The 16,833-nt window shown below is 55.9% G+C and overlaps 1 protein-coding gene across 5 annotated transcripts in view; it reads left to right on the top strand.

Annotated features, from left to right (window-relative positions):
- The window catches only part of RGS3 (regulator of G protein signaling 3), a 96,078-nt gene that overhangs the window by 11,840 nt on the left and 67,405 nt on the right, over positions 1-16,833 (top strand). For 4 of the 5 annotated variants that reach the window (XM_064523599.1, XM_064523598.1, XM_064523600.1 and 1 more), the window contains 7 exons: positions 3,673-3,723; positions 6,880-6,938; positions 7,459-7,553; positions 8,498-8,566; positions 9,469-9,529; positions 11,834-11,924; positions 12,864-12,931. In XM_064523599.1, coding sequence (XP_064379669.1) covers positions 3,673-3,723; positions 6,880-6,938; positions 7,459-7,553; positions 8,498-8,566; positions 9,469-9,529; positions 11,834-11,924; positions 12,864-12,931 — 494 coding nt within the window. Of the gene's footprint in view, positions 1-3,672; positions 3,724-6,879; positions 6,939-7,458; positions 7,554-7,788; positions 7,949-8,497; positions 8,567-9,468; positions 9,530-11,833; positions 11,925-12,863; positions 12,932-16,833 lie in introns of those variants that run through there. The other variant, XM_064523602.1, reaches the window with a different exon arrangement.

Genomic DNA, 16,833 nt, shown 5'->3' with positions numbered 1-16,833 from the left:
GGTTCCCAGGAAACCCTCTTGGGAAGGTGTTTGGAGGGGCAGAGTCCTCCGTGCCCGAGCAGGGCCAGCGAGCTGGGGGCTGCTGGCATGGGGCAGCCCACTCTGCACCCCGATAGCTCCTGGGAACCACTGTCAGCTGAGTCTTTGTGCTAGTCTGAATGCTGTGGGTAGGTTTTAGGGCTGATGGAGGGTCGTGAGTGCATACGAGTGTAGATATATAACTATGACTGTAACTTAGCAGAGCTTCTGTCCAAGGACCCACACCCTGGCTGAGCAGGGGGTGGTGTGTGTGGCCCTCCCAGGCGCTGGCCGCCAGAGCAGGGGCTGTGACCGCTCGGCTCTTCGCTGCTGGGAATCAGCTGCCTGCAGACAGGTCCAGGCAGTGCCAAAAAGCACAAGTTGCACTTCCAGATAAGAGCTGGGAACCCGAGGATCTGGCATGGGCATTTTGCAAAGTGGTGGGAACTGCAGGTTGGGTTTGGAGCTCTGCGAGAGCTGGGTTTCATTCTCAGCTCTGCTGAAGGGCTGTCACCTATGGGCAGGGAGGGCTGTGAGCTGTGCAGCCTTCTGCAGCTGTGGCCGCAGCGTCTGTGGGTAGTTACTTTGCCTGCCACCAGCCAAAGGCTTGTTTGGGATACCTCTTCCTTCGCTCTCACTTTAGAGGTTATCCTCCTGTCTTCTCCTTGCACCTCTGCAAGGGGCTTTCTCAATCTGGGGGCCTGCCTGAGTTCCCAGGGGTTTGTACTTTGGTTTCAGCTGACTCTGTCCAGGACAGATGAGTTTGTGAGTTGGAGCTGTCCATGTACCCGCGCTGGGATCATTTCCCTGCTCAGGCTGAGCTGAGTTACTCCGGTCTTGTCCCCGTAGAGCCTGGGCTGCATCACTCCCACCTCCTCTCTCTGCTCACAGTCCTCTCTTTTTCTCTCTCTCCTCAGATCTTGACACTTTGAGTTCTCTTGCTCATCTGGTTTATTCTCTGCCCTGGTGGGGCTGTGGTGGGAAGTGGACTCCCCTGTGTGCTCACCGAGATCTGCTCCCTTGGCCTGCTAATGCTAAGGACAGGCATGGCCTTTCCTGCCAGGAGTGGCCCTGCAAACCTCTCTGGCCTCACTCCCGCTCCACTGAAGACTTTTTCTTCCTGCCATCAGCTCCTTTCATCTTGCTGGGCCTCTGTGTTTCCACCCTGTGAGGAATGGGCTGCTATCACACATTTCCTGCGAGCTGTGACATTACCCTGTGGGGTGGCACTGACTTCCAGGAATAGCCCTGGCTGCCTGCCCACCCCTCTGCCCCAGCCGCTCGGCAAAGGCCGAGCCTTTGAGCTTTCAGCACAGTCCTTGCTAGGACTCCTGGGTCCATGGCCCAGATCTGCTTCCAGTATGTTGTACCACCTTGGGGCAGAGCCTCTGCTCCTTGCAGGTAAATGGAGGAAGCAGTGTCTCCTCCCTTGCTCTTCTCCCCATGCTTTTGCAGAAGTGCAGGCTGAAATAATGCGATTTCCCCTCTCCTTTTTTGTCATCAAGAGCTGGAGGTGCTTGACGGGTGCCTGGCTTGTCCCTTGTTCCCTCTCCCTACCCCTTCCCACCTCTTCAGGCACCAGCATGTGCTCTGGGTGGGCTGGGACTCCTGCAACAAACTCGCTCTGGGCTGTGATGACTCTAGCAGGTTGCGTAGGCATGGATGGTCCAGGCTGCGCTCTCTCCAGAGCTTCCACATTTTGATGAGTCTGATTTTGTTCCTGTTGCCAGGCAGTTCCCAGTCTGCCCCTCAGTCCAGGACCAGCTTTTGGAAATGCAGGATTGGAATTGAAAGCACTGTAGTGGCTTTGGGGTTGTGGTGGGCGCATCTGACCTTCAGGCTCTTGGAGCTGTCCTGTGTTTGATCTCTTGGCCATGCTCCTCACTCTGCTCGAGATGATGCTGGGTTGTGGGTCCCCTGCAAGGCTTGGGGTGCCTGGGCAACTGGGAGCTAAGTGCCCTGGGCGGGCAGGCACAGGCCCTGCCTCCCAGCTTGGCAGATGGCTGCAGGTAAGTCAGTGTGTTGGGGGCTGGGGACCTCCCTTCTAAAGTCCTGCTGCTCTGTTGGCAAGACCAGCTGCAAAGCCAAGTTTTGGTCATGTAGCTCCTCAAGGCTGTCCTGTGCCACCATCTAATGACCCGGGGGAGATGAGGGGCGGTGAGGCTGTGCTCGTTGCTAATTGGGTTGGACTGTGCTGGTTGAGGGTCTTCTGTGGGAATGGAGTGAGCACCTGGAGAGGCCGGGCAAGTGTCTCACACCATTGCTGCACAGCTGAGGGGCACTCCCAGCTCTGAGCCCTGAGCACCAGCACTGCTAGACTGCATGTGCTCCTGTGGACGTGCTCTTCACTCGGCTGATGCACAGGACGGGGTCTCGTGTTTGTGAGAAACTTAGCTGTGACGACCTGAGCCTGTGAGGCCTGGAGCTGAAAGCCCCCCAACACCTCTGGGCTGTTGACTTCTCAGTCAAAAAGCTCTTGGCACTGTTGTTGTCCAGGCAGCTAGGCCCAGACGTGGCTGCGTCACCGGCACTGGGGGTCTGGCTCGGTCTGAGCCTGGCCTGGGCTCTGCAGTGGAGGGGCTGTGGGATGGTGGAGCCTTACTCTTCCCTAGGGGCTTGGCTGCTCCTGGCCTTGCTGGCCACTTGACATTTGTTCAATGCCAGAAACCACAAATTAAACCTTTCTTGTTTAATTGGAGATTAAACCAAGTGCTGACTCCTGGTTTTAGGTGACTGTCTGTCTGCTCGTGCCTGGAGTCCTCCACAGGCAGGTACCTGGGATCCCCAGCAAACGCAGCCCAGCCAGGGCCACTCGCCGTGTGTTCCTGGAGGGCTGGGTGTGTGTTACGAGCAGTTTTGCCTTAGCCCTTGTCACTGTGTCCTTGCTGGTTTATAGTGCTAGTCAAGGTGTTTGTGGACGTGACAATCAGTGGAGGGATTTTCAGGGCTTTCCTACTTCCCCCAAACCAGTCTGGGCAGATGAGGCATGCTTCAGGGAAAGCATGGAGGAGACACACATGGAGCAAGGTCCCCCAGCAGCAGAGGGACGAAAGCGGGTTAGCGCTGCGGCCCCGGCCTCCCGGAGCGGGGCCGGCGTTGACTGACCCTGCGCTGGCATGTTCCTGCCACCAAAAGCACCCGTTGTCCTTGGCATTCGTCCAGGCAGTCTGCAGCTTGGCCCACTGTCACTCTTCTCCAGAGGTGACAGCCCCTTCCCCACACAGGAGCGCAGGCGGGAGGCGAAGGGGAAGCCAGCTCTGTGCTGGGGCGGGCTGGGGGGAGGATTTGAGCATGCTGCACCCATCAGCAAGAGGCTAATGCGTCTTGCAGCAACTGTTCCAGCAGCTTGGTGCTCCCCGTGCCCCTCCTGGGCTCAGGCCTTGTGCTGGGGGAGCTGAGAAAACACTATTCAGTTTTTCCTGGAATGTTTTCGCATCTGAAAGCATGAGCATATCTTGGTAGTGGGAGAAGGTGCTTCCTCCCCCCCTCTTTCCTCTAGGCTCCCTGAGCAACATCCTTGTGCCCAGGAGTGGGGAGGCAGGGTGGGTTTGGCCCTATACAAGCCTGGGTGCCTTGGTGTCCCTGTGCCACCATGGGCTGGGGATGAGGCGCAAGCTTTGCCTAGCTCACCGTCTCTCTTCTCCTTGCTTTCAGGCCAGCTGAAGCTGTCCATCGAGGTGCGGGGCCGGGTCCTGGTGCTGCATGGTAAGTAGTGCCCCACAGCACACGCTGAGGTGGCCCCAGAGCCACGGTGGGTTAGTGGTGGGGACAGCACTGCTGGTGCCCTTCCTTCGAGCTCTTTGGGGAGGCTTTGTGGTGGCTGTCGCGAGCAGAGCTGAGTGACGGGGGTTCTCTGAAATTCCTGGAGAACTTTGTTTTCAGGTGACCGCAGTGTTTTGTGTTCCCATTCTGTAACTTCTTTCTTAAACTCTATAGGAAAAGAAAAAAAGACAGAAACATCATTTGGGAAAGAAACCCTGAAACACTTTGTCCCTTCTGAAAGTTCTTTTTTATTGGCCAAACCCATTTGACATATTTTGCTGGGATTTGCAAATAGTTCAGGTACTTCCAAACATTGCATTTTTTCGGCACTGGAAATACTTCTTCAAGAAAAGCATTTCCCCTAGTCCGTGCTGGGGCTGCTGTCCCTCAAACCACGCCATGTCCCACTGGGGGAAAGAGACCCCTGCCAAAAACTCCTTGCTTTCTCTGGGGGCTCAGACCCAGCCACCACTGCTGGTGTCCACGTGGGAGCACGGGGACTGTGTCCCCTGTGCCCAATGCTGCTGCTTCCTCCTCCATGCCCCACAGGAGCCAGTTTTCTTTACCCCTCTGCCAGCTGGGTCCCCTACGGTGGCTTCTGCTTGGGCTCCTGCCATCATCCACCCTCTCTCTTGTTCTCCTGTCCCTTTGTGGATCCCCCCCTGTTACACCTACCACATAATTTCTCAAATCGTTTCAATTCCAGCTGTTTCTGTCAAACCCTCTGGAGCATGAAAGCCGAGCTGGCTTCCCTGCCCGCGGGCTGCCTGCCCGGAGCGGGCTGAGCATCGTGGCGGCGGGCGGCCTGTCCCGGCTCTTGTGGGCAGCGCAGCCTGCGCCTTGGCTCGGGCCCTTCGTCCATTGGGACGCCTGGCTGAGGCTGCCCGTGCCCTGGTGCCTGCTTCCAGCCCGGCTTTTGTGGCTGCACTGTTCAGCTGGATCTGCAGCCTGAACCGATGTGGAGGACGATGTGGCACCTGGGAAACCCCGCTCCATCATAGCTTCCAGGCAGGCCCAAGTGACCCCCCGAGCTGTGACGTTGCGGCTTTATGTGGGTCTATTAGAAATGCCAACATGTCTGTCAGAACTAGCTTTTCCCTTAGGAAAAAGCCGTGCAGAGGCATTTGTGGGGTGTGTTAGGATCGCTCTGACTCGCTTTGCTTCCTGCAGCAAAGCAAATGTGTGTTTGGGTCTCCTGACACGGAGCTCTTTCTACCAGGGTTTTGATGGACTTTGCAATAAGTAAGTGGTTAAGCAATCTAGGAAAAAGCCAAGAGTTTGAAGGGTCAGATTAGATTGTCTCCCTGCGAGCAAAGCAGACTTGTCGCTGCCTTGGATTTGGGTGCTGCAGTAGGAGGGGGACGGGACCCTGCGCACAAGGCGTGGGAGCAGCACCCGACCATTTGCCGTATTTACACTCGGCGCTTTTGTCCCTGGCTTTGCGCTGCGTCTCTGCGGAGCGGGGGGGAAAGTTGGCAGCCGGCAGGGAGGGGGGAAACGGGGCTGTGGAGCGGCAGCTCTGCTCGCGGGAGGGGATGAGCCCTGTTTGTCCGCTTAGGGACGCGGTGCACGGAGCTCCCCTGCGGCCGTTTGGGTTGGGGGAGAGGCAGGAGGCTGCCCTGTGGCCCTGGGCTGTGTGCAGTTGCCAGTGAGCCGAGGCTGAGTGCGCCTTGTGTGTCCGTCTCCCAAGGGAGAGGGAATGCACCCCCATCCCAGCGACCTGCGCAGCAGGACAGGGGGAATAGAAGAGGCTTTTTGCAGGGAGGAAGGAGCCTGTTGCCAAATCAGCTGAGTGTGGCAGCCAGGCCGAATGGGCTGCTTTGGGTCTGGCCTGGTGGAATGAGCTGGACTGCCAGGCTTTCCCAGGCTGACATCCTGTCTTGCCTTTCCCCGCCTGGCCATAATGTAAGGCATGCAGAGGCTGTCCTGAGCCACGCTCAGCCCCTGTTGTCCTCTGCTCAGGAGCTGTGATGACTTGCTGCCCGTTTCCAGCTGTGCAGGGAAGGTTTATAAAGAAACAAGAGCAAGAAAAGGTGGTTTTAGCTTACTCTGAGTTGTGCAGCGGTTCTGGTGATCTGGCACAGACTTCTCCCCAAAACCCTCTGTCTGGGACAGTCCCAGCGTGAGCTGGGTGCAAGTCGCTGTGTCTCGTTCTGGATACCATCCCCAAAAGCAGGCCTTGGAAGAGGGAAATGGTCCTGGAAAGAGGCAGAAGCGTGGCCCACGGTCTGGGACCTGACATCCCCCCGCACGCTATGCTTGCTCACGGTAGTCGATGGCTGCAGGAGGCAGCTGGGTGATGTGGGATGATCTCTTGTGCCTTGTCACTCTCCACCCCAACATCTTTAAACCCAAAGCAGGTCTGGCAGGAGCAGGTAGCTCTTGGTGGAGCCTGTCCTGGAGGAACCTTGTGAACAGCTTTGTGAAGCGCTTAGAGGGTCCTGCAGAGCCCATTTTCCCCCTTTGCACTGCAGTTTCCACTGAGCTGAATGTGTTTATTAGGAACATGTATCTCTCCCCAGTGAAGGCAAAGTCACTGTTGCCTTGCTAGGCATGTTAGGAGTGAGCTTAGCCTCCCTCTGACAGCACGTCCTGGGCTATCTGGGCTCTGCTGTACAGATGTTGCCTCCAGCTGTGTGGCTGGGAAGCGCAGAGTTTCCCGCTGTTGGCAGTAGGGCAACGCTGCCTTCCTACTGGCAGGGCTGCGATCAGGATGTGACCGCTGATATTTAACTTGATGATACATTTGGCTGCAGGGCAGGGAGCCCAGAGCTGCGTGAAGTCAGGCACACGAAATGCGATTTGCCATCCGGATGCTGAAGCGCATCTGCCTCCAACTTCCCGCGCAGGCGCCTGTGTATTTATAGCATGGGTTTATTAAAGCAAAAATACACCTAAAAACCTCACCTGTTCATGGGTGCTGTGCCTGGCGAGACCAGGCTGGAAGGGAGGCACGTGAGGGCCTGTGGGGAGGGAGGCAGGTCCAGCCCTGTGCCCCGCTCTCTGTGACGAAGGAGCACCACATGGAGTAGAGCGCCGCAGCGTAGGAAGGTGCCTTCCCTACCAGTTTGGGGCTTAACCGTTTCATTTTCTTTCCAGTCATGGAAGCGAAAGGTCTGATGGGAAAGGAGTACCGGACGTGCGACTCCTACGTGAAGGTGAGTTTTCCCAGGGCTCTGCTTGGGGAGCATCAAGGGGTTTTGGGGCTGGCTCCACCAAGCATGCTCTGGGCTCCTCGTCTCTTCCCTTTCCTCCTCGGTCTCCTGTGCCGAGCAACCTCAGCGTGCAGGGAGCTGGTTGATCTTTTGCTCGATGCCAGAGCCTTTAGCTGGATCCTCTCCTTTGCTTGTCCGTCTCCCTGCAGGGAGCATCTTCCCTGCAAGGGGCTGCAAGTTGGAGAGTGGCCAGCAGCATTTGTGTGCATCAGCCCCTCGTTCTCTGACTTGCAATTGAAGCTCCTGCTCTTTTCACCTCCCACCTCCTGAAAAGTTTTGTAATTCAATGGGTAAAGTGATCTAAACCACCCGTTAGCACAGGCTCAGCTGGATCTTTGAGGCTTAGCCATCCATAAAACTGGCTCTGCCGGTCTCCTGCCGCTGCAGTGGCAAAGCTGGCAGCTGTCTGCCGGCTGTGTTTGCACTGAGATGGCTAACGCGCTGCTTCTTTCTCTACATAAAGATGTCGATCGTGCCAGATGCTGACTGGAAATGCAGGCAAAAGACGAAGACTGTGCCAGACAGCAAAAATCCTGTCTTCCATGAGCACTTTCTTTTGTGAGTATGATGGGGCAGAGGTGGCTCTGGCCCATCTGTTTCCTGCGGAGTGGCGGGGGAACTGTGTGGCCACTGGCCTGGGGCAAACCCTCTCGTAGCCAAGACCCCATGTTTGCTTTTGCATTATTATTATCCGTAACAAACGTGCATCATGCATGAGCAGCTCCACTGCTGAGATGAGGAGTGACAGACATTATTCTGCTGTTTCTTATAGCTGAAATGCCATGAACTTTTGGGCAGAGCTTTGCTGAGGTTCACAAAGCTGTCAGCACACAGCATGACAGCGGTGCTCCTGCACGGTTGGACTTTCTTGCTGGGTAGGAGTTGGGCAAACGCACTCCGTTTCCTAGACCCTGCGCCTGCAATGATACGGGCCATCGGTATGAACAAGGAAGGTAAAAGGATTTTCCACAGCTTCAGCATGTCCCTGCATGGTAAAGGAGCTGTATGGCATGTAGCGTTTTGGTGAATCTTGTTATTTCTAGCAAACCAGTCTGTGTCAAACCTCTGTCCTCACGCAATATTTAGTCTGGCACAAGATGGTTATTTCAGAGCATGAATTGTAGCTTGTTCCTTGCGTTTGCCCTTTGATGTTGGGTGTGTGTCTTCCTGCACAACCTTTTTCTCCTTGAACCACCTGAGCGGTGTCCCCAGCACCTGCCCAAGGGAGGTCACATCCCTTGGCAGCCGCCTGCCAGGAAGAAGCGTCTCACTGTTCAGCGACTGCAGTTGGACAGGTGCAGAGCTCCTCGTTATGTAAGAAACATGGAGTGGAGCTTGTAGCTTCGTTAATTTTAATAAGCTAGTGCACAGCGACTCGTTTGAGAAGATTGCCGTTTGGGGTGATTGCTGCAGTGCTGCATGGAGGAGAAAACCTGCCTCTGAGGAGTGCGAGGGGTCTCTGGCCACGAGAGCTCACGGGCTGTCCCCTCTGCTTGTTACAGTCCAGTGCAAGAAGAGGACGAGCAAAAACGTCTGCTGGTCACAGTCTGGAACCGAGAGAGAAATTCCAGGTAAAGGGGCTGCCGGGCTGCCATACGGTCTCTTTAAAACGGGGCTGGTGCGGTAGCGAACCTGCCATCTGCTCTGGCCACCCCACGTGAGCTCCTCCAGGGCTCTGGCCCTCAAGGGCTGGCCCTGATGACAGGGCTGCCATGTGCGGTGGCTGCGGGATGGCGAGGTGGGGACAGCCGGGTGGTGGGGCCGGGGACTGCAGCTTGCTGGCTGGGGGCTCTGGCTGGGGTTGTCCTCATGGCTGCCCTGTGCAACCTGTGCTGGTGGGCGAGCACTGTGGTGCATGCACACTGGCAGAGAAAAAGTCCTGCTCTCTGCCTGTGTTGCTACTGCTCGGTAGCCCTCAGCCTGACCAGCATTAAAAATTTCCCCCCAGCCTGACTTTCTCATTACAAGTTTGTCTCTTGCATGTGCAAACACGCACAGCAAGGCAGGCCCCCTTCTGCTCCCTTGGCCCTTATGCGAAGGGAAAGGGCCTGGGGGACTAAGGACTTTTGCTACTTCTTGGGGCAAAACAATTGGGGACAAAGCCCAGCAGCAAGGGGTCTGGCACTTCGCAGGCTGTCCTGGCTACCCAGGTGAGTGGCTTCTGCCTCCTTGGCCAAGCTTCTGCCAGCATCAGGCACCCATGGGTCTGTAGGACTCTGGGAGGTCGGAGGTTTTGGTGGATAGGAGGCTTCAGTCATGCTCCTCCTTGCCCCAGCGGCAGCCAAGCGGCGACCCCAAGGCAGCTGTGAATAAGCCTGTGGTAACACCACGCTTGCCCAAAGCACGGAAAGGCGGGAGGCACGTCCTGGGCACTGGCAGGGACGTCTGTGAGGGTCCCGATGAAGGGGTGCATGTGGGGAGCTGGTTAACAAGTTCAACAAGTGCCTGCTGACTGTCTCCGACTCTCCTTCAGACAGAGCGAACTGATTGGGTGCATGAGCTTCGGCGTGAAGTCCCTCCTGACACCAGACAAGGTACCTCCGCACTGGAGCGTGGCGTGTCAGACTGGGGCTCATCCTCCCAGGCCTGTGTGCGGACATGATGGACCCTTGGGGCATGGGGCAGGAGCAGGAATGGAGATGGCCTCTCTAGCTATGGAGGAAATGCTCTGAAGATGCCCAGGGAGGTCCCTGGTTGCATCCCCAGCATTGATAATCTCTGGGAAACTGGTGTCACGGTGACTGCTGAAGGCAGGGATGGGGAGGCTGGGAGAAAATGGATCCCAGGCCAGGGGACTGTCGCTCCCTCCTGTGGGGACACAAGGAGAGTAGCAGCAATTGGGGTTGGACTGGCAGAGAGGAGCCTCCTGCGAGTCCTGCCTGCCCAGCTCGCAGCAGGGCTGTGTGGGGTCAGGAGATGGGGCAAGCCTTGCTCAGCCCACTGGCACATGTCAGATGTGACACATGGTCTCTGGATGGTCAAGCTGATGCGATGCTGGGGATATGCTCTTTGGAGGAGGGCTCTGCCTTTCGCCCTGTGCTCACCAGGGCTTCCCCAGCCGAGGAGGTGGTGGGGAGGGCAGGCTGTCCCCTCTCAGGCCGTGGTGCTACCAGGAGGTCTCTGTGCCAGAGTCTGTGTCCCCACTGCTGCGGATTTGGTCACAGTGCTGCTGCCCCAGCCTGGCTGCTGCTTGGTAATACAGCTTCCAGGTCAGCTGGATTTGCCTTCCTAAAGAAGCCAGCAGGGCCACTACTATAAATGACTGCTGTCGATCTTCCAAAATACAGGGACCTGGCTGAGATGCCTCCAGGCTAATGTCTGAGGCACATCAGCAGCAGATGTGTCACTGGAAGGTGCAAAACTCTGCCTTGGGCAGTTAAAGGGTCACAGACTCAGAGGCACATTTCATCCTAGCCACCAGTGGTGAGGGATTTCATCCCTGGCCATAGCCCAAGTCTGGTGTTGGCACATCTGAGAGTATCAAGGCAAATCTGGAAGTGGTTTATAAAAGCATTAATATAGCACTTGAGGTCTGGAAATTTGTTTGTTATTGAGAGGTTAAAAAGGAGCTATTTGTGGAGATTATCTGAGAAGAGGGCAAGAGATAGGTTGAGCATGGCTGCCTCTGAAATTCAGACAAGAAGTGAGATGCAGGTTTTATAACAGTGAAGATAATCAGATGGATCAGCTCAAATCTGCAGCTCTCCCCAGGGAGCGCCTCTGCTGTACATGCAGTAGGCCAGACCAGATCATGTTGGTCATGTCCCCCCCATCAAGATGTCTGCTCCTTGCCAAATTTTGGCGGTGAGTTTCACAAGCTGTGACTGCATGCAGCGAAGCAGGAGTGTCCATGTGCATAGCTGCACCCATGCACAGCCCCAAGGCACCCTACCCTCGTGGGGCAGGGGCTGGAAGGAGGATGCTGGGACCATGTGGTCCTCCTAGCTGGGGCTGAGATGAGCTGGACCTACTTCCTGGGCTCTGCTGCAGGCCCTCCCCCCCCTCACCCCATAGATGCCCCAGTATGGATTTAAATCACTCATCTTTAAATGGACCCCTTCCTTTTGCCTGTGGGAATGTGATTCCTGCAACCTTGTTGGACTCCTGGGCTTGGTCCAGGATGATTGGTCCCTCCAGCTGCTGCCAGCTGCCTGGGCAGCTATGGGAGACAGCAGCAGCTCCCAGGAAGGGAGCCAATTCCTCCCTTCCCAGGAGGCACCCTGGGAGCCAAGGCCAGCTCTGTCCCCTTGGCTGCTGAGGTGGCCTTGGCCACATGGAAATGGGATGTAGGTGAAGGGAGCTCCGCTGCAGAGCACCCAGCATTGCTGAAAGCTGGTTTGAGCATCCTCCTTTGGTGGTCAGGCCAGAGCCGTCAGCTCCTTGCGGGACTGCCAGCCACTGCAAACCTGATGGGGATGGTTTCACTGGAGACTGCCTGGTTTCCTGCACCCTGCCATCTCCCTCTAAAACCCTAGAAGCTCATTACTGTCGTGATGGTTGGTCCCCCCTTGCAGTGGGATCAAAGCTGAGTAGTTCCTGTTTCCGAGGAGAGGTGCTCTAGGCCGTGCTTCAGTGTGTGAGCGTGTCTGAGGAGTCTGTGCTCTGGCCTGGGGTGCCTCCTGCCTTGGGAGCCTTTTGGGACTACGGGTTACCAGAGCGAGTTAGACGGGGCTGAATTTCTCCGGCCCCCGGCAGGTTCAGTGGTTCTCCATGGGGTCAGCATGTGTGGGTAACGGGGGCACTGCCTGGGGGCTTTGCAGTGCCACCTGAAGGGTAAAGCACACATAGGGCTACTGGTGCCTGCCCCTGCGTCAAGCAGCTTCTCTATTCCCACCCAGGAGATCAGTGGCTGGTACTACCTCCTTGGGGAGGACCTGGGCAGGACCAAGCACCTGAAGGTGGCTGTGCGGCGGCTGAAGCAGAGCAGAGGTTTGTGTCCCCTGGCGATGTCCCAGGGTGTGTTGCCATAGCTTGGAAGGGGAGTTAACCTTGTGTCCACCCTGGCACTGGTGTGGAGCAGCCCTCAGCCCTGTCACCCCCCAGCAGGAGAGGGTCCCTCCCCGTGGGCAGGTGGGCTGTTGTGTTGCCTCCTGGGGAGATTTGGGCTCGGAGGCAGGCAGCACTGTTGCAGCCAACAGCCCCGCTGTGCACACCAGTCCAGCAGCCCAGGAGCTGCGTTCAGGAGCTGAAATCAGGAGCCTGCACCCAGAAATCCTTGCTGGCAGTGATGGAGAGGAGCCAGCACTGCCATCTCCCTATCTGGTGGGGATCACTCACCGGGCTCCAGCCTGGCTGCTCGTCCCCTGTGCCCCAACAAGGACTTCCCAGCCCTGAAGCGCTCAGCGGGCAGCAGGGTCTCAGCAGGCAGGCGTGGGGGAGATCCTGGCCAGTGCGGTAGGCCCTGCACAGGCAGCGGGCTCTTCCCTTTACCCCTCACTCCTCCTTTGCCCTTGGTTGTCTGTGGTTCTCCTTGGGGCACCGGTTTTGTAGCCACGTCTCTCCCTCTTGCTGCGCTTGTCACTGTGCCTCTTCCTGCCTCCCAGTTCTCTGTATTAGGGCTGATCAGGTGGCTGGACTCTGGCTCCGGGGTCTGTGCAGGCTGGTGGTGAGCTTTGTCTCCTGCCTCGGTCTCCCTGCCATGCTGCCAGGCTGCATGGGGCTGGACAGGCCAGTGCAGAGCGGGGTGAGGCAGCAGCACCCATCCCAGATGTGCACCAGCCGCTACCATGCGGGACTGCCCCCAGCCTGGAGGAAATGTCCCCCTGACGTGTGAAGATCTTACGGTGCCTGGACGAGGTGCAGAGGGCGAGGGGCCCGCAGGAGCCCGCGCTGTTGGGCTGATGTGTGGCCTTTCCGTCTGTCTTGCAGAGCCGGCACTGGGAAGCCAGGGCACAGGGTGGGAAAGCCAGGACGCCAGGAACATGAAGCAGCTGAAGGTAGGTGCAACTGGGCTCCAACCCACCAGAGACGTGGAGACCCAGCCGGGGCTGGAAGCCGGCGGGCAGGGGCGCCCACCTGGAGAGGTTTCGAACTAACTAGTGGGTTGGCGTAGCAAGAATGATGCTGAGGTGGGAGCTGCAGAGGAGATGGCGATGTCTGTCTCCTTACCAACACCACAACTTTTTTAGGCAATTAATAATCCCAGTCATGCACCAATTAGCAGAGGTGGATGATGGGGGTGACAACCCCTCATTTGCTCCGTGTTGTGGTATAGCAACCTCATGTTTTTCCAGTATATTGCCGCAGAGACAAAGCAGCCGCCGTTGGGACCGGGAGCGATGGGGACCAGGCTGCCGGCTGGCTGGCGCCGCGCTGTGCCATTCGACGGCAGGCCCCGTCCTGCGCTGTGTCTCCGTGGACGGGCTGTCTGCTCCCCTCCTCCTTCCGGGGCTGTTTGCTCGGGGAGGGGAAAGACCCACGGCGGAGCCTCGGTGATTTATAGGAGAGGCAAGGATGGGAAATGGGAATGCAAACACAAGGACCGCATCGGAAATTGGGCTCAACAGGCCCTGTGATTTATCTATGCTGAATTCCGCTTTGCTGCTTCCCTCAGCTGCATTTTCAGTTATTTGTTTTAAAGTGTACGATTGAGCAAGACAAACAAAGCCAGCGCCCCTCTCCCTCCCTTCCTCTCCGGCAGTCGCCACCGACTTGAAAGATGGTGCCTGGGAAGGAAGGCTGTTCCTCCTTCCAGCCGGGGCCGGCGGCGAGGCGGGCTGGGACAATGTGCCCGGAGCAGTGTCTCCGCTGGCCCCACCACGCTCCGGGTCTCCCAGGAGTGCTGGGGCTCCTCACGCTCCCGCCCCAGCGTCGCTTGTCCTGCTTCAGTGGCCACGGGGCTGGCTACCGTGGAAGGATGCTAAGCCTGTTCTGTCCCTGCGGAGAAGTGCGGAAGGTGTTTTCTCCTCCTTTCCAGCCCCCTTTCCAAAGGGATGTGCTGCGACTCTGGCAGTGCGGGCTGCGCGGTGCAAAGACCCCCCAAGTCCCGCTTTGCACCCTGCTGCTGGCTGGGTTAGGAGTTTTTCTCTTTCATTGCAAGATTAAACCATGGGTCCAATTAAATTGACCCCTACGCTCTCCCCTCCGTGACTCCCTGCACACAAAGCATCGGGACGTGCTATCTTCTGGGTCTGTGCTTTAAAAAACAAACTCTTCTCTTTTTTAAAAAAAACCTCTCTTATCCTCTAACATGTAACGAGTGCAAGACGTCTTTTTAATGAAGTGAAGCTCGCACAGCCGGTGCCTGTGAACCGCCGCTTAAACATCCTCAAAGTGTTTGTGAGAACATTGCAATAACAAAGTGCTCCGTGCCGCCGAAGAATGCAGCGGGAACAAAAGCCACATCAACAGAGAAGGGACTAGGGAATACTAAATAGTTGACAGGAATTTTAATATAAAACTCTCTCTCTTCCTTGTCACTTAGGGTTTTCAGGAAGCCCTCTGGCTTATCGTAAAGCGGCATACAGCACAGACAGGGGCTGGGGAGGTGAAAGGTGGCTTCCTGCCATTCTTCTCGGGAGCTGGGTTCCCATGGGCGGTCATGCCAGTTTTACTGTGGTTTTGTTCCGCGCTGGTGTGATACGAGGAGACCGGGACCGCTGCTGCTGCGGGGGACTGCGTTTTCATGGGCTAGCAGCGAGTTTAGGGTTTCCAGCCATGAACCGCTTCAATGGACTCTGCAAGGTGTGCTCGGAGCCAAGATACAGACAGGTCTGTGCAACCCCGCTGCAGTCGCACCGTGGGAAAATCCACGTGCCAGCATGCGTGCGCGCGTTGTTGCAAGGCTAGGTTAAGTTTAAGAGGGTCTCTGGGCTTTCTCCCTCTTTTTGGGCTGTGTGCGTGCTGTTACTGATTACTAGGAATGTTTTGTAAATAATAATATTGGAAATCTAAGGAAAATGCCTTCAGATAGGCATCTGTGATCTCTGCCTGCTGCTGTAGTGTGTGAAAGCGGACAGTTTACAGTGTAACTTAAGGGTACAACTTAGCACGGAGACTATGGCAGAGCTAAACTGAGAGGTTTTGTCTCAATTTACTACTTTTTTGGGCAGAGACAGGCACAGCAGGCCACTAAGTCTCTGCTGGTCTGCTGCTATCTCTTAAAAATTGTTTTAGCATGAGTGCATTTGGGAATCAAGTGTTGCTTGAAGCTGGTTGCAACTGACAGTGACTTGAGCAGCATTGCTGCACTCTGTAGAAGCCAGCGTGAGTTCCCTCGGACCCGCTCTGCATGTGATGCTGGGTGCTGAGCAGAAACTCCTCGTTCGCTTTGCTTGCCCAGGTCCCAATATCCTGGGCTTTTGAATGCTGTTTTTCTGCATGGCCTGCAACAAGGCTCCCAGCTCACTCTCAGCTTTTCTCTATATTCCCATGTTAAACTCCCGTTTCACACTAAAGCTGCAGTAGGGGACAGTGTATGCTAGAAACTGGGAATTGCACAAAGAACCAGCTTAATTAAAAATGCTGCCTCCTCCTCAGGGCTACAGACACTCAGTTGTGCAGGGATGCTGCTCTGCTTTGCATTAATGACAGCTGACTGTGATTTGTGTCTTAGACTTCCTCAATTCTCTGTTTTGGAAATCTCTTCTGCTCCTTTCTCTGAAGTTATGGGTACAGTGAGCCTGTGCCCACCGTGGTACTGGGGTCCCACACCATCTTGTTGCCCACCTTTAAGCTTCTATCTCATATCCGTTTCTTAGCTCTGTGGCAAAAATGGTTGTTCAGTTCCCTGTTAATGGCTGCGGTGGTGGGAGCTGAGACGTGAAGCACCAGCAGTGGGTAACTGGTGACTTAGTGACACAGGGAACGTGTCTGCATTGGTGGTGGACGAGAGCCAGCCAAGGAGGAGGAGTGAGATGTCTCTTGGCATGAGGAAAGCTTTGGCTTGAGAAGTGAACGTGGAGTCTCCATGTGGGAGAGGTCCTGGGCTGGACTGTAAGGTGCTGGTGGCAACACTTTTGCAGAGCTTGGATGCCCCATGCCCTGTATTTAAGCAAGATATGGGGTTGGTTAAAGGTGCAGAGCCACAAGTGGCCTTTTAAGGATCCACCAAACTCCAGAGAGGAAAAAATACTCAGCGTAGTGGGATGGACCTACTTTTTGATCTCACTAGGGAAAGTCTTTCTCCTTGGAAGCCTGTTTTTTCATGTTGAGGATGCAAGCAGGGAAAAGGTGCAGAGGAGTGGGAGCTTGCTGGGTTTGCCCTCTGCCGTAAAAGAGTTTTGAATGGGTTTTGCTTCTTGGCTGCTTATGCTGGATTCCTCCTCTTCTTTCTGGCCGTTTATTCTCGAAAATAATATAGGTCAGATGTTGGATTTTTCTTTTCTTTTCTCTGTCAGTAAAACAGGGAACTTGACAAATGTCTTGGGGATAATCAGGTATTTACAGGAACAGTCATGCTGAGCTCCTGCTGGAAGCCTACATGAAAAAATAAATACCGTTTTATTAATAAGCTCATTGCTTTGAGAATCAGGAAGAGAGATGAACCTAAGTGAAATAGTATCTATCCCAGCCAAACTCGGCAAGAAAAAGCACGCTCGCCCCGATGAACGTGGTGACCCTGCAGAGCCCGTGGCAGCACAGATGCTTTATGGACAGGAGTGTGCTGATCCTCACGGCTTCCCTCTGGAGCAGGGGAATGCTGTTATTTGTGTGTTACACAAGCGGAAACTAAACGTTTGAGTGACCTGCTTGGAGAAGCCGTGCTAGAAGTCGCTGTCAGAGCCAGACTGCCAGGTTCCTCTTCCAGCGGCTTAACAGACTTTTCCTCTCATAGGCAAGGGTTGAGAGCAGGGACTTGTATGTGCTCGGTAAACGCTTGCTGCACGGCGTTCCTGTC

This window comes from Dromaius novaehollandiae, chromosome 20, assembly GCF_036370855.1.
Source record: "Dromaius novaehollandiae isolate bDroNov1 chromosome 20, bDroNov1.hap1, whole genome shotgun sequence".
Taxonomy (NCBI): domain Eukaryota; kingdom Metazoa; phylum Chordata; class Aves; order Casuariiformes; family Dromaiidae; genus Dromaius; species Dromaius novaehollandiae.
This window is presented reverse-complemented; position numbering and strand designations above follow the sequence as displayed.